This window comes from Pristiophorus japonicus, chromosome 15 (assembly GCF_044704955.1).
Source record: "Pristiophorus japonicus isolate sPriJap1 chromosome 15, sPriJap1.hap1, whole genome shotgun sequence".
Classification (NCBI taxonomy): Eukaryota; Metazoa; Chordata; class Chondrichthyes; family Pristiophoridae; genus Pristiophorus; species Pristiophorus japonicus.
In genome coordinates this window covers 6,255,804-6,283,282 of record NC_091991.1, presented here as the reverse complement: position 1 = coordinate 6,283,282, position 27,479 = coordinate 6,255,804, and the positions used below count along the sequence as shown (strand labels likewise).

Below are 27,479 nucleotides of genomic sequence, written 5' to 3'. Positions count from 1 at the left end.
AGTGTACTGATACAGCGGCTAGATGTGTTTCAAGTGGTGTAAAATACTGGCCTAGCTATGTGTAAATTCCCAGGAATTACTGCAGACAAGGATGGGGAAAGGCATTTGAAGAATGAAACCAGATTCTTAAGAAAACCCACATGGTCATATCTTACCAAACAAGTACTGCAGAATATGCTGAGATCCAAGTGCCCGGATTCAGCAAGTTCCACTATCGTCTGTGATACAAGAAAAGAAACAGCAGAAATCAGTAACATCTTGCACAAAGCTTGAATACGATAACATATATTCCTTTTGCTGAACCAGTCAAACAATAACTTGCAGTTATTTCGGGCCCAAGTTTCCACATGATACGCGCCTGATTTTTTGGAGCAACTGGTGGAGAATGGACTATCTTCGAATTCGCAATTCTCCACATTTTTTTTTCTGCAGTTCTAGTCAGGTAGAACAGTTCCACTTTGGAACAGAATTTTTTCTTCAAATGGGGGCGTGTCCGGCCACTGACGCCTGATTTCAAAGTTTCCACAGTGAAAACGTACTCCAAACTAACTGAGAATGGCGCCAGTGAAGATTTTTGTAGAACTGAAAAAACCTGTTCTACACATTAAAAAATCAGGCGCAGGTTACAAATTAGGCGTCCAGTACGAGGTGGGGGGGGGGGGGGGGGGTGAAGGGAAGTCATTAAATTCTACAATCAATCCTTATTTATACTTATACAAATAAATCCAACCTGAATAAACATTTATAAGCAAAGAAAAGATTAAATAAACCATCTTCCGACTTGTGTGAAATTGCTTCAAGCAGGTCTTTCGGGACCGAAGGCTGAACGGGCCGGCCCAAGACTTCGGGCAGGGCCCGTCCCCAGCACCAGATTTACAGGTAGGTGGCGTTGGGTCGGGTCGGGAGGGAGGGAGGGAGAGGGAGGGGGGGGGGGGATGGAGGGAGGGAGGGGGGGGGGGAGGGAGAGGGGGGGAGGGAGAGGGGGGGAGGGAGAGGGGGGGGGGGGGGAGGAGGGAGGGGGAGGTCAGGTCGGGTCAGGGGAGGTCAGGTCAGGTCGGATCCAGTCCGGAGGCGGGGGGGAGCGGGAGTTGAGTCAGGTCGGGTCGGGTCCAGTCCAGGGGGGGGGCGCGGGTGTCGGGTCTGGTCGGGTCGGGGGGGGGGGGGGGGGGAAGAGTGAGCTGGAGCTGGCCGTGGGAGGAGCCTTATTCACGCAGCCCCAGTGAGGCCATTCGGCCAGGGCTAGGGGTTGCGTGCTTCGGGCCCCTCCCACACAGTTCGGAGCCTGGAGCTACTGCACTTGCGTGCTCACTGTAGCGTGCATGTGCAGAGGTCCCGGCACTGTTTTCAGCGCAGGGACCTGGCTCCGCCCCCCCACAGCTCGTGCTGCGCTGCGCCGAGGGCCAGAGAACCTGCAGGGAGGTGGAGAATACCGAGGATTTTTTTAGGCGCACTTTGTGGCGCAAAAAACGGGCGTCCAGGTCGGGACTGCGCCGTTCTAGGCGCGTGTGGAAACTTGGGCCCATAGTGTCTTTTAACGCAGTAAAATGTCCCAAGACGCTTCACAGGAGGGCAGACAAAAACTGACACTGAGCCAAAACAGGAGACATTGGGACAGGTGACCAAAAGCTTGGTCAAAGAGGTAAGTTTCAATTAAGCAGCGTCTTTAAAAGAGTAGTATTGGGCCTAGACGGCTGAAGGCACGGCCACCAATAGTGGGGCGAAAGAAATGGGGGCTGCACAAGAGGTCAGATTTGGAGGAACGCAGAGGATTGTGGGGCTGGTGGAGGTTAGAGAGATAGGAAGGGACGAGTTTAAAAAATATATATAAAACAAAAGGTATTTTCCCTGCTATCCTGACTCAGCTGTGTCAGAGACAAGATCTGGACCTCAGTTTCCTTGTGAACCTCAATGCTGTCCTGCAATGGTCATCATCATAACCACTGGTTCTCCTGCCAGTTTTGGCTCGAGATCTCTCCTCCCTCTCAAAAAATTGGAATGCTTCCAAACACTGTACTTTGCCGTCGAGATATGAATCTAAAATATATTCACAGGCAGGTGCAATAGATGCTGTTGACCGAGACAATGCCTGATGCACCCACCAGGAGGAGCTAAAATTTTATTTTTTCATTTGAGCAGGTGCTCAATTTTATCGAACTATATACCCAAGGTGAAAAGATTGCTGTTGGAGGAGACTTCAGATTGTAACAGGAAGGCCCTCAGTTCTAGCTGTAGCGAACTCTAACTTATACTGAATAAGTGCTAATTTTTATAAACTGATGTAATTAGACCTGCAGATGGAACAGGAAAGGCCTCCACACTCGAGAAAGACACAAGTGAAAAGGGAACCGGTTATGTTGATGGGGCGAGATGAAATAGGGTGGAAGGAGGCTTGTGTGGAGCATAAACACCGACACGGACCGGTTGGGTGAATGGCCTGCACTGTAAATTTTATGCTGTTGATTCTCATGGGAATGAAAAACTTCACCAAGAAATCGTAGAACTGTAGAAATTTACAGCACAGGAGGTCATTTCGGCCCATCATGTCCCCGCCGGCCAAGAGCTATCCAGCCTAATCCCACTTTCCAGCTCTCGGTCCGTAGCCCTGCAGGTTACGGCACTTCAAGTGCACATCCAAGCACTTTTAAAATGTGGTGAGGGTTTCTGCCTCTACCCTTTTAGGCAGTGAGTTCCAGACCCCCACCATGCTCTGGCTGAAGAAATTTCCCCTCAAAACCTCCTACCAATTACTTTAACTCTATGCCCCCTGATTGTTGACCCCTCTGCTAAGGGAAACAGTTCCTTCCTATCCACTCTATCTAGGCCCCTATAATTTTATACATCTCCCGACCCCATGGAACGCCTGCAGATCAATCGTACAAGGAGCTTATGGTTTATCAGAAAGATTTGTGTTTCAGGAAAGAAGCCAGAGAGAGGGCGAGTCAGCCTCTCGCTTGCTGGCAACAGACCATGTCAAGGATTACTAAACAGAAGCTGATCCCTGGGATGAGAGAAAGAAAGACTTGCATTTAGATAGTGCCTTTCACCGGACGTCCCAAAGCGCTTCACAGCCAATGAAGTATTTTTTGGAGTGTAGTCACTGTTGTAATGTAGGAAACGCGGCAGCCAATTTGCACACAGCATGCTCCCACACAGCGCAATGTGATAATGACCAGATAATCTGTTTTTGTTCTGTTGATTGAGGGATAAACACACGCCTCTTCTTCGAAATAGTGCCATGGTATCTTTTACGTCCACCTGAGAGCGCAGATGGGGCGTTGGTTTAACGTCTCATCCAAAGGACAGCACCTCCGACAGTGCAGCGCTCCCTCAACACTGCACTGGGAGTGTCAGCTTGGATTTTTCGTACTCAAGTTCCTGGAGTGGGACTTGAACCCGCAACCTACTGACTCAGAGGCGAGTATGCTGCCCACTGAGCCACGGCTGACACTGTCCTATGAGGAGAGATTGAGTAGATTGGGCCTGTACTCTGAGTTTAAGAGAACGAGAGGTGGTCTCATTGAAACATACAAGATGCTGAGGCGGATTGACAGGGTAGCTGCTGAGAGCTAGCTTCCCTTGGCTGGAGAGTCTAGAACTAAGGGGTTATAGTCTCAGGATAAGCTGTCAGCCATTTAGGATTGAGATGGAGGAAGAATTTCACAGCACTAACACACTTGGAAAATGTTAAACAGAGATTTTTTTTAAAAATACACACGCAATTTTTAAGAACAATCGCCTCTAACAAGTTACGCTAAACACCTGTGAGACATTTTAACAACAGATCATCAAAATTAAACAGTTCAGACAGAAACAAATGGTTAATTGAGCAGTCTACGAAATATACTCTGCCTCAATGGGTATTTACAGCCAGTGATGTGGACATCCTCTTCATCAAGTTAGCAGGTTTGGTGGGGGGGGAGCTTTTGATTACCCTGTTCAGTTTGCAACAACAACCTGTATTTATATAGCGCCCTAAACAGTGAAACGTCCCAAGGCACTTCACAGGAGTGTTATGAAGTAAAAGGATTTGACACCGTGGTACATAATGAGAAATTAGGGCAGGACTTGGTCAAAGAGGTTGGTTTAAAGGAGCGCCTTGAAGGAGGAGAGAGAGGTAGAGAGGTGGAGAGGTTTAAGGAGGGAGTTCCAGAGCTTGGGGCCCAGGCAGCTGAAGGCACGGCCACCGATGGTGGAGCGATTATAATCAGGGATGCTCAAGAGGACAGAATTAGAGGAGCGCAGATAGCTCGGGGGGTTGTGGGGCTGGAGGAGATTACAGAGATAGGGAGGGTTGTGGGGCTGGAGGAGATTACAGAGATAGGGAGGGGCGATTTGAATCATGTTTTGTTAACCGCCCTGTGTGGACTCGCAAACTGCCAATTGGCCCAGGTGCACTTCAGATCGAATTAAGCAGGGCAATGACGCAGACTCCATGATCAAATTCAGTGCTGGTTTCGCCTCCCACACTGTCGTCTTCTCCTTCCTGTCCCCTGGATCAGAACAGCACTGAACAGACATAGGTATAGCTGGACAGAAAGTATCCAGGGTCCATCTAGTTCGTCTTCTACCGTGCACAATGCAACAATAATAGAATCAAAGAAAAAACTTGCATTTATATAGAGCTCCTTTCCCAACTTCAGCATGTCCCAGTGTGCTTGAGGCCACTTTAAGACCAGTGTAGTCACTGTTGTAATGCAGGGAAATGCGACAGCCAATTTGCGCACAGCAAGCTCCCACAATCAGCAATGTGAAAGTGACCAGATCATCTGTTTTTGGCGTTGGTGGAGGGATAAATATTGGGCAGGACAACGGGGAGAACTGCCCTACTCTTCTTTGAAGAGTGCATTGGAACCCGAGAGAGCAGAAATGGTCTCGGTTTAACATCCCTTCAGGAAGACGGCACCTCCGACAGTGCAGCAACTCCCTCAGCACTGCACTGGGAGTGTCAGCCTAGATTTCTGTGCTCAAGTCTCTGGAGTGAGACTTGAACCCACGATCTTCTGACTCCGAGGTGAGGGTGCTGCCCACTGAGTCACGGCTGACTCTTGAATTGTTCACCAATCACAGCGATCAATCTCACTCAATGAGTGTACAACAGACCCAGACACGAGGCGAGGAAAACCCCCTGTGGGAACCACAGGTCCAAAGTCCCCTACTCCCTCCCGAGATCACAACACTCACCACACGGCATATTTCCAATTACTCATAGACTGAAAACAATGATGTTTTAAAAAAAATATTCTGCCAGCTCGGAGTTGTCACCTCACGGATTAACCCCTTTATATAAACTGAGCAGCTTCACAAGTCAACCAAGGATATTGTTGCCACATCCATCTCATGTCTGAACAATGGTAAACAAAATATGAACAACACAGAGCAGGATGTCCTTGTGTTAAGGTGAAAGCCAATCAATAAGATGAAGTTGCACAGCGGTCCCTTTAATTACAATCAATAAAAATAATAATCTAACTGCAGAAACAGAGTGAGGTTGCAAGTGCGCTTAAATACTTGTGGTATTTGCAAGGTTGGCTTGATAGGTTTTAAGTAAGCTAAAGCAATTAAAGCTAAAGCAATTAAAGCATCTGTAAAAATAATAATGGAAACAGAAGCAATAAAGGGTCTCTGCCAACCTCTGGGACTTAAATTACAACTTGCTGCAAACACAGAGGGAGTGAGCCAGATGCAGTACTGACATTACTGTAACTCGACACGAAATATAAAGTTTCTTATATAAGGTGGAACTTGCTTCTTTGCCAAGGTGAATCCATGCCCTCTCTAACAGGATGTGAATTACAGTAACTGACATTCTATGGCCTTGACTGCACTGTCGGAGGTGCCTTCTTTCGGATGAGACGTTAAACCAAGGCCCCTTCTGCTCTCTCAAGTGGATGTAAAAGATCCCAACGGCACGATTTCGAAGAAGAGCAGGGGAGTTCTCCCCAGTGTCCTGGCTAATATTTATCCCTCAATCAACATCACAAAAAAAAAAGTTCATCCGGTCATTATCGCATTGCTGTTTGTGGGAGCTTGCTGTGCGCAAATTGGCTGCCGCATTTCCCACATTGCAACAGTGAGTACACTTTAAAAGTACTTCATTGGCCGTCAAGCTCTTTGGGAAGACCGGTGGTTGTGAAAGGCGCTATATAAATGCAAGTCTTTTTTTCTTCGCCCACGCACATTATTTGACTGCCTGACTGGTGGGGACCCAATGGGGAACCTTTACTGTAACCCAGTGCTGACTGTGACAGCCCTTCCATGGATCCTAATAGTTGGGTCTACAGGTTTGGGCATTGCAAACCCCGATCTCCCGCTTACCTTCTTCTTCTGCTCCTCTGTGGCCTTGATTACCCCTGGGTCCGATTTCCACGACTTACCAAAGTTGTAGAAGAGTCCCACACTATTGACCAGAAATGGGACGTGGACTGACAGAACAGGCAGATGTTTTTTCAGTGTTAAGGAATTCAAGACTGAGAGGCCAAAGACTGAATTTCTGCTTACTTTCCATCACAGTAAAGGGTTGGAACAGCTAGCTCCATAATTCTGGATTCCCATGAGTACAATACGTCCCTAGCCTCTTGTGGCGAACTCATTGATCTCAACATCCCACATAAATAAACAAAAATAGGGAACTCCCATTGGTGAGGCCACACCTGGAATATTACATACAGTTTTGGCCTCCATATTTAAGGAAGGATATACTTGCATTGGAGGCTGTTCAGAGGTTCACTAGGTTGATTCCAGAGATAAGGGGGTTGATTTATGAAGATAGGTTGAGTAGGTTGGGCCTATACTCATTGGAGTTCAGAAGAATGAGAGGTGATCTTATTGAAACATACAAGATAATGAGGAGGCTCGACAAGATGGATGCAGAGAGGATATTTCCACTCAGAGGGGAAACTAAAATTAGGGGACAGTCTCAGAATATGGGGCCGCCCATTTAGATGAGGAGAAATTTCTTCTCTCAGAGGGTTGTAAATTTGTGGAATTCTCTGCCACAGAGAGCTGTGGAGGCTGGGTCACTGAATATATTTAAAGCGGAGATAGACAGATAAGGGAATAAGATGAGCGAAAAGGAAATAAAGGGTTATGGGGAGCGGGCAGGGAAGTGGAGCTGAGACCATGATCAGATCAGCCATGATCTTATTAAATGGCGGAGCAGGCTCAAGGGGCCAAATGGCCAACTCCTATTTCTTATGTTCTTCTCTGCCAAGTTAGGTGTGTGTGTGCAGAAAGTGGAAGCAGATAATTGGAGTGGTGAGGGGGGGGGGGCACGGTCAGTGGTCAGTGTGGCCAGGGCAAAATCACACATCTTTATCACTCACTTCCAACTGGTCAGGACACCGGACCAGAATACTGGACCAGATACAGCTGGGTAAAGACACCTCCCAAATTGGCACCGTAAGCATTCACCGACCCTCCCTTCCCCCACAGGCCTTTCATCAAGTCACAAAAATCCACGAGAAAGGAATGATCAAACAGGCATTTGAAAGGATATCAGTCCACAGCCAGAAGAACCATGTCGCATACATCCAGAATTTGGTGGCCAGGTAGATTCCAAGCGGCAGTGCACTGTGCATGGAGTGATCGAAGAACGATCTGCAAGAAACAATAATATCAATACAGTCCGCGATGCTCTTTCTGTTATCACTATTATCATCTCCAGAGCAATGTGTGTTATGGTGATGGCCAATATTCCTGTTAAGCTGTGCAGTAATCTGAAAGGTCCCGCACAGGGAATGGTAGCATAGTGGTTATGTCACTGGACCAGTAATCCAGGGACCTGGACTAATGATCCGGAGACACCAGTTCAAATCCGACCACGGCAACACGGGAATTTAAATTCAGTTCATGGTGACCATGAAACTACCAGATTGTCGTACAAACCCCTCTGGTTCACTCATGCCCTTCAGGGAAGGAAATCTGATGCCCTTACCTGGTCTGGCTATACGTGACTCCAGACCCACAGCAATGTGGTTGACTCTTAACTGCCCTCTGAGATGGTGGCTCACCACCACCTTCTCAATGGAAATTAGGGCTGGGCAGTAAATGCCGGCATTGCTAGCAATGGCCACATTCTAGAAACGAATGTTTAAAAAAAGGCTGCTCAGCGTTTTTACATTGTAAATACCACGCGCACGCAGAGATTTAAAAGAAACAGGCTGCACAGAACAGTTCACAGGGAAAATTGGCGATGGCAAAATAAATTCATGTCTTACTGGCTTTTAACCTGTGACCTCTTGTCCCACTCCCATAATTTAACTTCAAATATTCTGAATTTACCTTTGCCATGCTAGTTAGGCCACAGCTGGAGTACTGCGTGCAGTTCTGGTCACCACATTACAGGAAAGATGTGATTGCACTGGAGAGGGTACAGAGGAGATGTTGCCTTGACTGGAGAACTTTAGATATGAGGAAAGGTTGGATAGGCTGGGGTTGTTCTCTTTGGAACCGAGGAGGCTGAGGGGAGACCTTATTGAGGTGTATAAAATTAGGAGGGGCCGAGAGAGTGTGGATAGAACGGACCTATTTCCCTTGGCAGAGGGGTCAGCAACCAGGGGGCAAGATTTAAAGCTGTTGGTGAAAGGATTAGAGGGGAGAGGAGGAAAAAATGTTCACCCAGAGGGGGTGGAGGTCTGGAACTCTCTGCCTGAAAGGGTGGTAGAGGCAGAAACCCTCATCGCATTTAACAAGTACTTGGATGTGCACTTAAAGTGCCGTAACCTACAGGGCTACAGACCAAGAGCTGGAAAGTGGGATTAGGCTGGGTAGCTCTTTTTCGACCAGCAAAGACACAATGGGCTGAATAGCCTCCTTCCGTGTCGTAATTTTTCTGTGATTCTATTCCTTTAACTATCCTGGATAGCTTTGTAAGATCACCTGGCTGACACTGTATCTCACCCTGGAAGCTGGAAAGGCCCCAGTTTCTCCAGTGTTCCCCCAGACTTGCCTCTGGGGATCAGATATGCGGCTCATCTTTGGACTGACTCGAGCCGGTGAATATCACCTCCATTTAGGACCGAGATTAGGAGAAACTTCTTCACTCAGAGAATTGTGAACCCGTGGAATTCTCTACCACAGAAGCCAGTTCCGTTAGATATATTCAAAGGGGAGTTAGATGTGGCCCTTACAGCTAAAGGGATCAAGGGGTATGGAGAGAAAGCAGGAATGGGGTACTGAAGTTGCATGATCAGCCGTGATCATATTGAATGGTGGTGCAGGCTCGAAGGGCTGAATGGCCTACTCCTGCACCTACTTTCTATGTTTCTCAGTAACCACAACCACACACAGTTTCCAAGATGAACCCCCGATGATGCACTATCACCACAAGTCCCTCGGACATATTTTATTTTGGCCACATAATTAGCAGCAGATTATCGCTGTTTACACCACTGCCTGCAAGGAGTAGGTGTGCAGCAATGCTCCCTCTGAGCTGCACGGCCATGCAGCAATGGGAAAGGTTCCACGCAGACTGCTCACTGGCTTCCCCTCGCACGCCCGGTGTAAGGGGGAAGATTGTTTGTAAAACTCGCTTGTAAATGATAGAAAATGGCCGCATGACATAAAATAGAAACTTTAGATATTCAAGATTTTGAGGGAACACATAGAACAGGCTTGTATGTTTATCTTTTAAAGAATGCAGAACAGGCTGAAAAGGTCAGAGTAAGGTCAAAACACATTCCAAAAGGTTGAGATCAGTTCCATATGCGAGAGAAGATGAAGAAATTGAAGACCACCCAGCAGCCAGTCTAATTAGAGTTAGCAAATCACTGTCACTCCAATCAGTGGTCCAGTGCTCACGAGTCCACCATGCCTCAAAACCTGTATAACAGTGTGTGGAGCCTTTGTGTTTTTGGACGATCCTGTCTTAGGCTGCTAAGACTGAGAGCTTCCCTTGCATATGCTGGAATAAAGATCGTTTCGAACCGATCTCTGGAGTCGGTCATCAATCGGGCGTCGTTCCTCTATTTCAGTGGGTACGCTCGGGAGAAAGGAAGATGTCTCCACAACACCCAGAAATTTAAAACAACCGCATACAAAAAGAAACAGGCCATGCAGAACAAAGCCCGGCTTGCAGGGAACATTGCTGAGCAGTGTCTCCCTTGGGATATGGGTGCGAAATGATGGGTCAGTGGGGAAATGTATCACACGGCACGTACTGAGCTTGAAATATGATGAAAAGTCATCGAACTGAAACGTTAACTCTGTTTCTCTCTCCACAGATGCTGTCCGACCTGCTGAAATTTATAGCATTTCCTGTTTTTATTTCAGAATTCCAGCATCCGCAGTTTTTTGCCTTTGAAATATAACTTACTGCCTCTTCCTGGGGAATTCTACACGCAACGACAACCCAAACCTGGCCAGGATTACAATCAAATCAAGGAGTAGAGATGACGTCATATAGAGCTCAAGAATAGCACTATGGTTGCTGAGAAATGCAGAGGGGATTGTGGGGTGGACAGAAGGACAAATAATAAGACAACACAGTTGCCAAGATTCGCTTAAATCACTTACTTTGAAAGGAACTGCACCATTGCCCAGACTCCACTGTACATTAGCCCCTTTATTAGCCAGGAGTCAATATCAAGATCGGCTATGAATCCCATCAACCAGATCACTAAGAATGGAGTTCCCAGCATTACCTTCTGACGAAATTCCTGGTTTAAAAAAAATACAAACTCAGTAAAGCCAAAAGCTGTTATTTATTTTTGGTACAGCAATGAACAGGTGAATATGCATCCAACAAGTCTCCTGCTAAAAGTGTTCGTTAGCAAATACGCACCATATTTCAAGATTGTTCAATTTAATCGGAAGAATTGCATCGTCCTTCCTACTGCAGTATACGCCAATTAAAATATTGCAGTCTGACCAGCAAACTATCCCGTTTACAAAACTGCAGAGTTTCCCTTGTGACAGATATTAACTAACCAGAAGGCTAATAGTGTCACTGCATGGTGTAAATAAAACTTTTAGACATTTCTTGGTCACACCAACATTTTTTTTAATGTTTGAGAGTGTCAGCCGTGGCTCAGTTGGTAGCACTCTCGCCTCTGGGTCAGAAGGTTGTGGGTTCAAGTCCCACTCCAGGAACTTGAGCACAAAAATCAGGGCTGACACTCAGTGCAGCACTCCCTCAGCACTGCACTGGTCGGAGGTGCTGGCTTTCGGATGAGATGTTAAACCGAGGCCCCGTCTGCTCTCTCAGGTGGACGTAAAAGATCCCATGGCACTATTTACAAGGGGGATGGAGTATAAAAAGCAGAGAAGTCCTGCTACAACTGTACAGGGTATTGGTGAGGCCACACCTGGAGTACTGCATGCAGTTTTGGTCTCCGTATTTAAGGAAGGATATACTCGTATTGGAGGCTGTTCAGAGAAGGTTGATTCTGGAGATGAGACTTATGAAGATAGGTTGAGTAGGTTGGGCCTCTACACATTGGAGTTCAGAAGAATGAGAGGTGATCTTATTGAAACATACAAGATAATTAAGGGGCTCGACAAGGTGGATGCAGAGAGGATATTTCCATTAATTGGGGAAACAAACTATGGGGCATAGTCTCAGAATAAGGGGCCGCCCATTTAAAACTAAGATGAGGAGAAATTTCTTCTGAGGGTTGTAAATCTGTGGAATTCTCTGCCCCAGAGCACTGTGGAGGCTGGGTCATTGAATATATTTAAGGCGGAGATAGACAGATTTTTGAGCGATAAGGGTTATGGGGAGCAGGCAGGGAAGTGGAGCTGAGTCCATGATCAGATCAGCCATGACCTTCTTAAATGGCGGAGCAGGCTCGAGGGGCCAAATGGCCGACTCCTGTTCCTAGTTCTTATGTTCTTACAAGAGCAGGGTGTCCTGGGGACAATATTTATCCCTCAACCAAACCTCCCTAACAGCACTGTGCGAGTATCTTCACCACAAGGATTACAGCGGTTCAAGGCAACTGATCACCACCACCTTCTCAATAAATGTTGGCCTTGCCAGCGACACCCACATCTCAAAACAAATTAAAAATAAAAAATAGATCTCGTTATTATCACATCAACCACTTTTCCCATATTACAGATTGAGCATCCAAAATCCGGAGTTCCGGAATCCAGACCGATCCGTGGTGGGATCGTCCGGAATCCGGTAAATGTTGCGGAATCCGGACACCCTGCCAAACCGCTTACTGCGAGCTGGGCCCAGGGAAAATCTAAAAATCGAAAACTCAGAGAAATGAATAAAATAAAAACTCCAACCCGTCTCTTCTGCCAAGGCTTCACATCCGCTGCTCCTGGGTCCACAACGCGGGTCCCGCCGGGCGTCTTCCCTCGGCTAGAACACGAGCGCGCCAAAACTCCAAAGCACAGTGACCACGGCACCTCCAGCCTTGCTCACCGGTGATCTGCCGAAAACCGCCGGTGCAATGCCCTGGCCAAACTCTGCAAATGGTACTCCCCAAAACAGCCATCCGAAAACCGGACACGCACACTGCAGCTCCCCAAACCAGCCAGCCCCTGCCTGCCCCCAAATGAAACCGCGCAAATCGGGAGCTGCGATTGGATCGCAAAGCCCCATGACGCCGAAGAGAGCTGACTTCACCAGACCCGAGGCGACACGACCTCACCCGAGTGAACAAAAGCTGCAGGAACCAGGAAGTGCAGAACCCATATCCAGCAAGTAAACATGCCATTTGTTAGCAAGCAGTCACCATGCCCAGCTGAAAGTCAAAGTCAGGTGGTGATGCACTGAAAGTCAACAGGAAATCAGGCTCCTACACCAAGGGGTCGGAAAAGGCGTCCCGAAATCCGGAAATCCCAGATCCTGGGCCCAGGCATTTCCGGATTCGGGACGTCGGAAAGATGTTCTGAAATCCGGATATACATGGAATCCAAAGCGGCCTCGGCACAAGGCCCTACCAGAGACAGATCAAAGTTACTCCATATTGTACCCTAGATGATCAAGAGGTTTTTTAAATTAACGATCGTGTGAAGATGTGTTTCCTCTAAATTTCGGACACTCCACCTGTACAACAGTGACCATATTTCAAAAAGTACTTCATTGGCTATAAAGCGCTTTGGGACGTTCTGAGTTTGTGAATGGTGCTATCGAAATACAAATCCTATCTTCCCGCTCACCTTGTCTGCCTTCAGCCTCTTTAGGAAGGAAGGACTGTCAAAGCCTTTTGCTTGCCTTGCTTCTTGTAAATGGTTAACCATCCAAACATTTTTCCTCTGTTTAGCAAGATCCAACGGCGTTTCACCCTGTAAAAACAGAAAATGTAGAGTGGCAAATACTGGAGTTTCCCATCACTTACTTGTAAAATGGATTCCCTTGAAGTTGTCGACCAAACTGCGAACTGATGTTAATCCATCATACGGATGTAGAGTCCTCTTTAAATCGTGGATTGCTAATGTTTTAACCCAAAATAACTCAGTCACCAGCAGCATTCTCGCTCAGGATACTCGTACCAGTACGTCTCCAAAAAGCAACATTTCATTTCTCTCCCCTTAACCGCCTTTCGGATGAGACATTAAACCGAGGTCCCGTCAGCGCTCTTAGGTGAATGTAAAAGAACCCACGGCCACAACTTTTATTTATATAGATACATTAACGTAGTAAAACATCCCAAGCCACTTCACAGCAGTGTTACAAGACAAAACAAATAAATGTGGCCACCATTGGAAGAGCGGGGAGTTTCTCCTGTTGTCATGGGACCAATATTTATCCCCTCAACCGAAATCACGAAAACAGCTTATCTGGTCATTAGCCTATTGCCGTTTGTGGGATCTTGCTGCGCGCAAATTGGCTGCCGCGTTTCCTGCATTACGAGTGACTACACTTCAAAAAAGTACTTCATTGGCTGTAAAGTGCTTTGAGTCCGTGAAAGGCGCTATAGAAATGCAACTTCTTCCTTTCTGTTTCTCCCCCTTTCTTCACTGGTCTATTTTTCCTCTCCTACTTTCTGCAACTCCCCTCTTTACAATTTCTCCTTTCCTTCTGCTTCTGAATCTCCCCCGCCTCATTCTTCCTCCCGTGTGTCTCCTGCAACGCTTGCACTAGCTACGCAGAGAGACTGCAAGAGGGAAAGCGGACTTCTGGGCAGTGAACTCAGAGCGTGGGAGGGAGCAAGTCACGAAACAACAGGCACTCAAAGAGCAGGAAGCTGCAGGCAGGCCAATAAGATACCCCACCCCCGCAACAAGACTTCTCTTTTGTTGGTTTAGACCCACATTTAGCACACTAGCAATGTTAGCCGTGGCTCTGGCCTCTGTGCTCACGTTTCTGGAGTGGGACTTAAACCCACGAACTCTTGACTCAATGTCTAGCCTGGCGCTCCAGTGCAGTGCTGAAGGAATGTTGCATGTTGGAACAGGAATAGGCCATTCAGCCCCTCGAGCCTGATCCACCATTCAATGAGATCATGGTTAATTTGTGACCTAATTCCATTTCCCCGCCTTTGCCCCATATCCTTCAATAACTTGGGTCAACAAAAAGCTATCAATCTCCGATTTTAAATTAATTGATCTAGCATCAATCGCCTTTTGCGGAAGAGTTTTCCAAACTGCTCCCACCCTCTGTGTGTAGAAGTGTTTCCTAATTTCACTCCTGAAAGGTCTGGCTCAAATTTTGAGACTATGCCCCCTCGTCCTAGACTCCCCAACCAGCGGGAACAGTTTCTCTCGATCTACCCTATCAGCAGCGGCCCGAGGTGGGCGAGAGGTCAGCGCTGGCCTGAGGTCAAGATTAATATCTTGAAAACTTCGATCAGATCACCCCTTAGCCTTATTAATTCTAGGGAATACAACCCTTCTGTCGGAGACGCGATCTATCGGATGAGACGTTAAACCGAGGCCCCGCCTGCTATCTCAGGCGGACGTAAAAGATCCCGTGGCACTATTTCGAAGAAGAGCAGGGGAGTTCTCCCCAGTGGCCAATATTTATCCTTCAACCAACATCAGCAAAACAGATCATCTTGTCATTAATCACATTGCTGTTTGTGGGAGCTTGCTGTGCGCAAATTTGCTGCATATCCTATTCTACGTTACAACAGTGACTACATTTCAAAAGAACTTAATTCGCTGTAAAGAGTTTTGGGACATCCTGAGATCCTGAAAGGCGCTATTTAAATGCACGTCTTTCTTACGGGCACTGCAGATTTTTAAAAAGGCACGTTCCATTGCAATAGAAAATACTAGGGCATCATAAAGTTTTGTTGGGTTAGGTCAGTTAGTGAAATTAGTCAATTTCCATGTGAAAAATTTTCTGGAGAAATACCCGCTACCTAAATTGCAAACTGTTCTCATTCTATATACAGGTACAGCGTCGAGAATCTGGAGTTCCGGAATCCGGACACTGGGACAATCTGTGGCGGGGTCCTCCGGAATCCGGAAAATGTTCCGGAATCCGGACCCCCACCTTGGGCCGCCGTCGCCCTCTCCCCCGCCTCGGAGGGCCACCACTGACCTCGCTGCGGGCCGCCCCCACACACCCTCCCGCCGCTCGGCCACACACCCCTCCCCAAGTATTGTGAGCACGCTCCCATTCTCCGTCTGCTTTACTTTCTGTATTTTGATGTGTCTCTTTGAACTATTGGGAGTGTTCTGCTCGTGCTGCATTCACCATCGACGCTGGAGGCGCCTGGGCCAATCCGCTGCTTGGCCCAGACGTTTCCGGACTCCGGAACGTCAGGAAGACGTTCCGAAGTCCGGAAATACACAAACCTGGGCTCGGGCGTTCCCGGATGTCAGAAAGACGTTCCGAAGTCCGGAAACAGAATCCGGAGCGGCCTCGGTCCCGACGCTGTACCTGAATTGAATAAAAAAAAATTTAAATGCATACCTTGATATTTTGAGCATCTACATTAGCCCCGGCCTCGAGAAGCAGACTGATCACCGTGGTGTTTCCTGCCAGCACTGCCCAGTGTAACGCTGTATTCTTGTGGTACTTGTCCCCAAGATTCACCGACACATTAAACGTGAGCAGCAGTCTTGTGGGATCCACACTGAAATGCAGAAACAACGATAATGTTGCTGGTTCAAACGGGCCGGCTGTCAGCTCCAGCCAATCGGAACAAGGCCAATCAGTCTCTAAAAAGTACAAATCCACGATTTTTCAGCAAGGTTTTGAAGACCGTTCTAATCTTGCCTTCATTGATTACGAAAAGCCTTGTAAAAACTTACTGATGGTGTAAAATATTTGAAAATAAAGGACAACAGGACATCATTTCACACAATTGATGATTGCAAAATATTCTCCATTTCAAGGAATGCTGAATAACTTTGGAAATTTTAGATATTTTAAGGAGAAATTATAGATATTATAAGTACAGGTCATTACTTTACAATGTTCAGCTACATACAAGAAACAGAAAGACTAAAAGGTGGGTTTATCTGGGAAGGGGTGAGTAAGGAGGACAGATTTACAACAAAAAGGATTCAGTCGGCGGGCGTCGCTGGCAAGGCTGGCATTTATTGCCCATTCCTACTTGCCCCGGGTAGGTGGCGATGGCGCTGCTCCTGACCTGCTGCAGTCCGTGTGATGATGGTGTTGCCACGATGGCGATGAGCAGAGAACTCCAGGATATTGATCCAGCATTGATGAAGGAAGGGCGATATAAACCCCAGTCAGGATGGCGGAGATCTTGGAGGTGAGGGCGTCCCAATGACGTCCGTGCTGATATTTCTCAAGGGAAGTCGTGATGCAATTGTACAGGGCCTTGGTGAGGCCACACCTGCAGTACTGCGCACAGTTTTGGTCTCCTTATCAGAGGAAGGCTATACCTTCACTGGATTGATTCCTGGATGAGAGGGCTGTCTTATGAAGAGAGATTGTGTAGAATGGGCCTATACTCACTGCAGTTTAGAAGAATGCGAGGTGATCTCATTGAAACATACAAGATTCTGAAGAGGATTGACAGAGTAGATGCAGAGAGGTTGTTTCCCGTGGCTGGAGTGTCTTGAACGAGGGGTCACAGTTTCAGGATAAGGGGTCGGCCATTTAAGACAGAGATGAGAGGAATTCCTTCACTCAGAGTGTTGTGAATCTGCCCCAGAGGGCTGTGCATGCCAAGTCTCTGAATGTATTCCAGGCTGAGATTGATACATTTTTGGAGTTTAGGGGAATCAAGGGATATGGAGATCGGGCAGGAACGTGGAGTTGAGGTCAGTGATCAGCCATGATCTTATTGAATGGCAGAGCAGGCTCGAGGGGTCATATGGCGGACTCCTGCTCCTATTTCTTATGTTCTTATGTAAAGGTCGAGTGGCTGGGAGGTGCACATTGTAGACCACGTACTGTGTGACAGTGGTGGAGGGGGTGAGTGTCAAGTCTAGTGGCATGGGCAATGATCTGTCCTGGAAGCTGTTGAGCTTCTTCAGTGTCGTTACCCATCCAGGCAAATGGTGGCGAGAGCCTTGGAGATGGAGGAGACACACGGGGAGGCCAGGAGGTGATTCATGTCACACCATCCCCAGCCTCTATCCTGGCCTTGCAAGGCACTGGTGTTGATATGGCCTTTGCCCCTCGGAGGGATACACTGAGAACAGCAAAGAACAGAGCTTGGAAACAGTGCATCTCCCAACTCGCTCCAAACTGGCATAGGAACAGGAGAAGGCCATTCAGCCCCTCGAACCTGTTCCGCCAAGGAGAAGCAGGGGAGCTAGATAATTGCATGAGGGAGAAAGGAATAGGCGGATAGGGTGAGATGAAATAGGGTAGGAGGAGGGTCGTGTGGAGCATAAACACCAGCAGAGAGGAGCCGGGCAGAATGGCCTGTTCCTGTGCTGTAAATTCTATGCAAGTTGGATAATGCTAAATGTAACTAATATAACACTCTGAGGTGCGAATTTGAAGCATTTTTGAAGATGTGGTTACACAGAAGAATGTTAAATATAACAATGCATGCAGTCGCACTGCTGTATAGTTAGAAGGTTCAGTGTTATTGCAACATTAAAATCCAGTTTGTAAATTCTCTATCCCAGAAGGCTGTGGATGCTCAGTCATTGAGTCTGTTCAAGGCCGAGATCAATGGACCTTTGGACCCAGGGAATCATGGGGATCGGGCAGGAAAGTGGAGTTGAGGGCGAAGATCAGCCACGATCTTACTGAATGGCGGAGCAGGCTCGAGGGGCCGTATGGCCCACTCTTGCTCCGAATTCGTATGTAAAGATATAGCATAGATTGTTGAAACAATATAAATTCTATGTAATAATTACCTTTTTTTGGTTTGGTTAGGCAGGAGGGAATGGAAGGGAAGTGTAGACAGAAGAGAAATGCACATCACGTGTGAGAAGAGACAAAAATAGAACGGTTAAAATGAAACTGAACGATGGTTGTGCTGGTTAAAGCAGTGAGTACCTGAACCACACAGACCAGGACGAGGTTTGACCTCCAGGCAATGCCGAGATAGCTGACCTCAGCCATAGTGGTCAGCCGAGGAACTACAACTGGTGTCAGAGAGGAAGAAAACAGGGCTGAGTTACCGCTCCCCATTCTCGTGCAGTGAATCCCGTTGGAAACATGCATAAATGGGCATCGGGTGAGGATAAGATCGGGCTCGGGTCCCCCCTCCCACACCTCATGGCTGAATAGCTTGCCAGCACTGGTTCACGGACGGAGAATAGCCACTTGGACAGAGTACCAGGTGGCCCCTGTCCTGTGCCAGTGCCACATGCCCCAGTGGAGAACCAATGCCCTTAGAAGAGGCACCAGCTGGACACAACATTGGTGGATGAAGGAAAATTCTTTCCCTCTTCAAAGTTAGACTTCGGAGAATCGCACAGCTCAAAAGGAGGACATTCAGCCCATTGTTCCTGTGCCGGCTCTTTGAAAGAGCGATCCAATTAGTCCCATTCCCTCCTTAGTTCTTTCCCCATAGCTCTTCAAATGTTTCCTTTTCAAATGCATATCCCAATTCTCTTTTAGAAGTTACGATTGAATCTGTTTTCACCGCCCTTTCAGGCAGCGCATTCCAGATCATCAGAACATTTAGTGGAACATTCGAGTAGCCATTTAGTCAGTAAATGGCAGGTCGCTTAAGTGTTGAAACCGCTCTAACCTGTGCGTTCTATAAGCAGCCCACATCAATGGCGTCATTCCATTCTGGTCCATCGTATCTACGTCCTGAAACAAATGGTCAGAAGAAATATTTGAAAAGGATAAATCGCTGCACATTGATTAGCCTTTTGTTGCTGCTAACTGCTCACTCATTTCAGCAACTACAATTTCCCCTGAACAGACTCAAAATCAGACTTCCGCCAAATAGGGGTAAGTGGGAAGGGTTTTTCAGTTCGGACGAGTCCCCACCAATGTTCCCGGATGCGCACCAATCCAGAGGTCCCGTGCAGGCCTTTCCCCAGCTGTTGCTGCTGGTAAAAATAACACACATGTGCAGCCGCACAGCAAATTTATATTGCAGCAAATCCCCATCGACACCTGGGAGTCCCTGGCCAAAGACCGCCCTAAGTGGAGGAAGTACATCCGGGAGGGCGCTGAGCACCTCGAGTCTCGTCGCTGACTGCACGCAGAAATCAAGCGCAGGCAGCGGAAGGAGCGTGCGGCAAACCTGTCCCACCCACCCCTTCCCTCAATGACTATCTCTGTCCCGCCTGCGAAAGGGACTGTGGTTCTCATATTGGACTGTTCAGCCACCTAAGGACTCATTTTAAGAGTGGAAACAAGTCTTCCTCGATTCCGAGGGACTGCCTATGATGATGATGTTCCCTCTAATTCTCTTTATGGTACGCGGCCCCTATAATCATTGGCCCTCAAATCTGTCACCAAGCTCATGGTCTACAGGGCTGTAGTAATACCCGCCCTCCTGTATGGCTCAGAGACATGGACCATGTACAGCAGACACCTCAAGTCGCTAGAGAAATACCACCAACGATGTCTCTGCAAGATCCTACAAATCCCCTGGGAGGACAGACGCACCAATGTTAGTGTCCTCGACCAGGCCAACATCCCCAGCATTGAAGCACTGACCATGCTTGATCAGTGGGAACATAGGTCCTCGCGAGTAATCTGGTTTCCCTTCGTGCCGTTTCAAGCATAAATTCGGGGTTGAGCCAACAGCAAAATTGGCAGCACCTGTAGAAACAGGCCAGAGTTTCTCAGAGCAGTCTAACCAAGATTCGATACAAGTTTCACCTAATTTCTCTGCATTTCAATTCTATTCCTCTAGAAATGAACCTCAGTGCTTTGTTTATTTAACCTGATTAACCCGCATCGCTGCTTTCAGCGATTTGTGGATCTGTACCCCGACGATCCCATTGCTCCGCTACCCCATTCAGTCTTATTTTCCAAGGAATATGTGGCCTCCTTTTATTCTTCCTACCAAAATGTAACATCTTCTAGTTATCTATCTTATCAATTACACGCCGATTCTGTAAGTTTATTGATGTGTTCCTGTATTTTGTCACAGTCCTTCGCAGTATTAAATACACCCTCCAATTTGGTGTCATCCGCAAATTTTAAAATTGTACATCCGATTCCCACGTTATGTAAATTGTGAACAGTGGGCCCAGCAATGATCCTTTTGGAACACTAATTCCCACCATCCATCTGTCTGAGTAACCCCTACCCGCTCTTTCCTGTTGTGTAGCCAACTTACTATCCATTCTGCAACTTTTCCCTGACTCCACATACTCCGACCGTAGTTAGGTATCCAGTATGCTGCACCTTATCGAAGACCTTTTGAAAGTCCATGTAGCACTCTCGCCTGAGTCTTGCTGTGCGCAAATTGGCTGCCGCGTTTCCTACATTACAACAGTGACTACACTCCAAAAGTACTTCATTGGTTGTAAAGCGCTTTGAGACGTCCAGTGGTTGTGAAAGACGCTATATAAATGCAAGTCTTTCTTTCTTTTTATATTACATCTACTACATTACCCTTATCTACACTTGCTGTTGCTTCTTCGAAGAATTCAGGAAGGTTGGACAAGCGTGATCTTCCCTTTTGAAACCATGCTGACTGCTCGATTATATTTTCGGTTTCTAGTTGTTTTTCTGTTGTACCTTTCATGAAGATTCCATTATTTTTCCTACCATCGAGAGTGGGCTAACCTTTTAAAATACCGTGATCACATTAGCTGTCTGGCAGTGTTTCCTTTTTGAATGAATTTTTATGCATATTTAATAATGCCTCGATGTTCTCTTCCTTAACTTCTTTTAATATGCGTGGTGCAATCCATCCAGACCAGGGGTTTTATCCTCTCTAATTTTGATTGGTTTAAAAATTATCTTCTTCCCTTTCTAGCTTCAATGTCTTTGTATCTTTTTTGAGCTTGGTTTCGAATGGCATGTCATTGTGCAGAAAAGAGATGGAACTTTACAACTTGGGACATAGCACTGCTCGTCTGCTTCACCAGAGAGATCAAGCTGGTTATTTTATGGCATCATGTAGGTGTTTGGCAGACAGCACCAGAGAAGGGTTGCTAACTCTTGACTGACGCTATTGCGGGAGATTTTTCTCCCCCCGCAACATGATGTAATGTCATTAATTGCACTGTTCAACCCATTCACAATACCAAGCCATTATATTTGTTTATTTTCTTGCAATCTCCGATTAAAATCTCCCGGATTGCTTTCAATAGTCACCGGGAGATCGATGCCGATTCCGGTAGAGTCCAGCCAATACGTGGGGGTTGGCAACCCTACACCGGAGACTCTAAGTATTTGGCCCACAAAGCACGGTGTGAAAGACCTTAAGCTTTCCCCGATGGATCACAAGTAGCTAAGGACTTTGCAAACTTAAGAGTTATTTTTTTTAAAGTTGCATAACAATCTACTTAAACATAGAAATTTACAGCGCAGAAAGAGGCCATTCCGGCCCATCGTGTCCGTACCGGCCGACAAAGAGCCACACAGCCCTCGGTCAGCAGCCCTGAAGGGTATATATAAGCCTATGAACAATGACGGAAAGGTAAAGAGCACCCAGTCCAACCAATCTGCCTCACCACAACTGCGACACCCCTTATACCCTAACTCCACCCCAACCGCAGTCATGTGATCTCCTGGGAGAGGCAAAAAACAGATAAAAACCCAGGCCAATTTAGGGAGAAAAAATCTGGGAAAATTCCTCTCCGCCCCATCCAGGCAATCGAAACTACTCCAGATCATCACCCTGGCCATATTCTATTTCCTGCAGTACTTACCATTATATCTGCTCCGTCCAACAAAAGGTCATCCAGTCTAAACCGTAACTATTAAAACTTTGTTGTAGAATCTGAACTGTCAACTTATCCAGGCCGAGGGAAATTAATGTTTGCTGCTTGTGCTTATCAACGAGAAGAGCCGAGGGCCCAGGGGCAGCACGGGCCCAGCCCACACTGTGCGATATGTGTGCGCACTGGGTCCGTGCAGCAGAGCTGGTCGCCAGTCGTCCTGGTTAATCCTCGTCACTGGATAAAGGCCTAAGCTCTGTCACGCCCGTGTGGTGACTGATGTGTAACGGTCACCACAAGTTAAAAGAATCCACGCACAGGCATCTTCCACCAGTGGAGTTTACAACTGGATTATCGGGTTATTCATTGAAACATCTGCAAACTCATCCCTTTTGGTGTGGAAGCAAGTCATCCTCGTTCAAGGGGCCGCCTAAGATGATTATCAACATCTATTCTGCACTAAGGTGCTGTGATCTGACCATAAATTTAGACGGTACGGTAGCATTGTGGTAATGATACTGGGCTAGTAATCCAGACCCTGGACTAATGATTCAGAGACATGAGTTCAAATCCCACCACGGCAGCTGGGGAATTTAAAATTCAGTGCATTAAATAAATCTGGTGTAAAAAGCTAGTATCAGTAATGGTGACCATGAAACTATCGGATTTTCGTACAAGAACATCTGGTTCACTAATATCCTTTAGGGAAAGAAATCTGCTGCCCTTACCCAGTCTGGCATCTGTGACTCCAGACCCACAGCAATGTGACTGACTCTTAACTGCCCTCTGAAATGGTAGCCCCTTGCCCACATTCCGTTAATGAATGACAAAAAAAATGCATATAGGAACAGGACACCATTCAGCCCCTCGCACCTGCTCCACCATTCAATTAGATCATGGCTGATCTGTATCTGAACTCCATCTAATTGCCTTGGTTCCGTAACCCTTCATACCCCTTGCATAACAAAACTCTCAGTTTGCGTTTAATGATCCCCTAATTCTGACTTAGCAGAACAGGGTTGGAAGGAGTTAACTGTAAGAGGAAAAACTTTTTTTTTTAAAGTTTAACTTGAATAGTGAAAGGAACCCCTGTCATTCCATTCACTGAAATCTTCTAAATATGAATACATTCAAGTATTTTGACCGAGTGTCATTCGTATGGTGAAACACAAGTATGGGAATTGGCGGTGGTGTGTAGCATGCAACTGTTGGCCACAAAGTGCACTTATTGAGGAGTGCCCTGATTGAGGTCTTTAAAATTATGAAGGAGTTCAACAGGGTAGAGGTAGCGATGATGTTTCCAGTTGTGGGAGTGACCAAAACTAGGGGCCACAAACAATGTTCCCTGTAATTTTGAGGGGGGGTTTAAGGTGTTGCGTAGGCCATTCAAAAGACCGTGCATGCACTGTTTATACATTGAAAGCCAGCAAGCTGGCTGCATGGGTTCCCTCGAGTGCTGCGTGACCTTGCAGCTTAAAGGAACATTGTTCATCAATATAAGATGCGCGCCAAGGAATCCAATGGGGAATTCAGGAGAAACTTCTTTATCCAGAGAGTGGTGAGAATGTGGAACTCGCTACCACGGGGAGGGGTTGAGGCGAATAGTATCGATGCATTTAAGGGGAAGTTGGATAAACACATGAGGCAGAAAGGAATAGAAGAGTATGTTGATAGGAGGAGGTGAAGTAAGATGGGAGGAGGCTGGTGTGGAGCATAAACACCGGCACGACCCTGTTGGGCCGAATGGCCTGTTTCTGTGCTGTACATTCTATGTATTATCTTATACTGTGTACTGCAAGCTCTCCCAATGAAACACTCAATACCAGCCTACACGGAGTTAGATGATAGAAGCTTCAACAGCACACTTAAACCCATGCCCCTGAGCTGGGGGAAGAAGAGTTTTATAAACAAATCAGCTTCTGATTGCTAGACAGTGACCCTTGCTGGAAAAATGTATGTGTGGTGTTTGGATGAGAACAGGATCAGCCTCTGAGAAGAACAGGAGAAAATAGGAATGGGGAAAAACAAGGATATTGTGACTCTGCTGATCATCTCTCTCACATTCTCCATCAAAAAGTCATTCGTGTGCATGTTTGTTCAGTCAGCATTTTGTCATGGACAGAAATAGTTGGGTCATCGACACTAAATTGATCCAGGCTGCTGTGAAAGTGTTGGCTAATTCTCTACAGATTGAACTTACAAAAATAAAAGAATTCAATCATGTGTTTGAACTTCCAAAACATGCGAGAGACACAAAGAGAGCGATCGCGAGAGAGAGCGCGAGAGAGAGAGAAAGAGCGAGCGCGAGAAGAGAGAGAGAGAGAGAGCGAGCGTGAGAGAGAGAGACCGAGCGAGCGAGAGAGAGAACATTGCCCAGACCTGGAGACACACTGCTCTTTCCATCCACAATATTCTGATTATTTGTGCTTCCTGCTATTGTGCCACTTTTATTTTCAACAAAGTCACATTGTTGCTCTTACAATGGGATGTACGTGAAGATGTCTTCCTCGCCCTCAGACTAGCCTGCCCCCCCTCTGTCTTTCTTTTCTGGTTATAAAGTTGGGTGCACAGCGCCCAACGAAAATATAAAATCAAAATCCCTTTTGCCAGCCCGGTCTCAGTTGTATTTCCCCCTCTGCCCTACCACTGGTCTAGATATTTCTCTCACCTCCCCAGCTCTTTGCCTGCACAAAGATAGTGACTGTTCCCACCTGGCGCTGTGCACCCAGCTACCCTTTGCCTGCACAAGGATAGCTGACTGCTCCCACCTGGCGCTGTGCACCCAGCGAGATTTCCATCACTTCCTTGGATATATTTCTCCAGCTGCCTCACAGGCACAGGTCAGCTGGAACTAATAAAGACGACCTTTGCCTTCTGCGTGTGGGTGCCAGTTAATCCCGACAGAAATTGCTGCCCTTCTCCCTCCCTCACATGCACTTCCTTTTGTTGGTGGGTAATCAGGGGCAGATGGAAGATCAGGATGAACTTGAAATGGAACTACTAACACCCAATGAGCAGGAAATAGATTCCTATTTTAAATTGGGTTTCCTCTGCACTTACATGCCATGTGCAAGGAACACATTCGAGAAAGCAAATGCTCAGCTCAGCAAAATAAGTTAAAATAATTTTGTAAACAATTGCATCTAATGCAAAAAGACAGCTCCTTATTGTTAATCAGACGTATTGTCAGAAAAATGCAATAAGCCCAACGGACTCAAATTTGGCTGCTTCAATGAGGGGGCTACCAGCTCAAGATTGAACATCAGCAGCAAAGGCACTCGAAAAACATTTCAATGTATGTTTTTTTTTTAAATTAAAAAACAGGGGCTCAATTTTAAAAAACTTTACAGTGCAGACTGCTGCCAGGAACATCACAGACACGTATCTACAGAAAATGCTGGAGACACATAGCAGGTCAGGCAGCATCAGGGGAGAGAGAAACAGAGTTAACGTTTCAGGTTGATGGCCTTCCTGTGCTGCCTGACCTGCTGAGTGTTGCCAGTATTTTCTGTTTTTAGTCCAGATTCCCGGCATTCGCAGTATTGCGCTTTTGTACAGACACTTCCAGTAATTACTGCAATGTAACAACAATAAGGGGCAGAACATGGCCAAAAATCAGTGGCTGTATCGTTAGAAAGATACGAAAAACAACTCCTTTAGAGCCTTAGCACAGGACGATAAATGTTGCTCGCGGTAGCTTCAGTGTATGACTGCCACTACAATTTCAGGCTATTTTTGATTGCTTGTATTCAGCTTTTCAATGACCCATCTTTTGGAATGAAAGCCGTCAAAAATAGCTTTTTTTCCCATTCCCTCTTTGATCCCATGAATTTGCTTTCTGTAATCCTAATGTCACGAACCTAGCCAGAAAGGGATTCCAAAATGCCATTAATTCTTTTGCTAAAGCCTTGCTGGAATAATCAGATCAGAGTTTTACAGGATCAGGCAACTATTGAGGGGCACAACGAGTGTTTATGTAACAAACATCAACATGGATCATGCCACGCACCAGTGAAATGAATGATCCGCAGCCCTGCACGCTGTATCAGGGCCACATTATCTCAGTCACCGCCTGGAGCCAATAACTGCGACAAATCCAGCTTATTGTAAGCGCAGCTGATTACGAATAAAATTAAGGAATGCATTCGAGCTTATCGCAGAGCATGCTGCAATGGCAACATGAAATTATTCAGGGCCCTGGTGAGACCACACCTGGAGTACTGTGTACAGTTTTGGTCTCCTTATCTAAGGAAGGATATACTTGCCATAGAGGGAATGCAACAAAGGTTCACTAGAATGATTCCTGGGATAGGGGGATTGTCCCATGAGGAGAGATTGAGCAGACTGGTCTATATTCTCCAGAGTTTAGAAGAATGAGAGGTGATCTCATTGAAACATACAAAATTCTTAAAGGACTAGACAGGGTAGATGCAGGGAGGATGTTTCCCCCGGGCTGGGGAGTCGAGAACCAGAGGTCACAGTCTCAGAATAAGGGGTCGGCCATTTAGGACTGAGATGAGGAGGAATTTCTTCACTCAGAGGGTGGTGAATCTTTGGAATTCTCTACCCCAGAGGGCTGTGGAGGCTCAGTCTTTGAGTATATTCAAGACAGAGATCGATAGATTTTTGAATATTAAGGGAATCAAGGGATATGGGGATCGAGCGAGAAAGTGTTGAGATAGAAGATCAGCTATGATCTTAGTGAAAGGTGGAGCAGGCTCGAGGGGCCGAATGGCCTACTCCTGCTCCTGATTCCTATGTTCTTATGAAATGACACAGGGTGATGTGCTGTCCCCCATTCTGCTGTGTCCCCGACCTTAATTGAGCTACTTTGGAGAAATGCCAAAGAGAGGCTAAGTACTTTCCGAATGGTGGAAGGGAGAGTGGGGTGAGGGGTAATATAAGAACTCTCACGTTACAACCAATAAGCTGTGTGGCCAGGCAGCCGTGCAGTGCTCCGAGGGTCCCAGGCAGCTTCTGAGCCGGCTTTTAAATGGAAAAACCGTGCTGGCGCGGACTTCAGTTTGGATCGTGCAGCACTTTAAAGGTGCCGCATGGCCCCCACCAAACAAATTATGGGCAACACTGGTTGCAACACATAGCTGAGCAAGACTGCTGGGAGCCTGCAAAGAGGTCACCCAACATGATGGCCCAAGTCAGTTTGTAAACTGCAAAAAATTCACACTTTTAATTACGCTAGTTTGCTCTTGAGCAACGAATCCACGCTGCTATGGTGCAGCTCCCAGCTCGGCTCCTCTGCTGTCGAGCACTTCCTTCATCTCTCTGCCACTGATTTTGAGCTCTCTTTGCTTCTCATCCTCAACTGCATTTCTGCCTCT

The 27,479-nt window shown here is 46.8% G+C and overlaps 1 protein-coding gene across 2 annotated transcripts in view; it reads right to left on the bottom strand.

Moving 5' to 3' along the window:
• zdhhc17 (zinc finger DHHC-type palmitoyltransferase 17) overlaps positions 1–27,479 on the bottom strand; it is a 104,998-nt gene that overhangs the window by 11,122 nt on the left and 66,397 nt on the right. For both annotated transcript variants that reach the window (XM_070900105.1, XM_070900106.1), the window contains 7 exons: positions 19,035–19,099; positions 15,818–15,980; positions 13,114–13,239; positions 10,513–10,655; positions 7,496–7,596; positions 6,316–6,440; positions 156–218 (listed from right to left, as the gene is read on the bottom strand). In XM_070900105.1, coding sequence (XP_070756206.1) covers positions 156–218; positions 6,316–6,440; positions 7,496–7,596; positions 10,513–10,655; positions 13,114–13,239; positions 15,818–15,980; positions 19,035–19,099 — 786 coding nt within the window. The remainder of the gene's footprint in view (positions 1–155; positions 219–6,315; positions 6,441–7,495; positions 7,597–10,512; positions 10,656–13,113; positions 13,240–15,817; positions 15,981–19,034; positions 19,100–27,479) is intronic.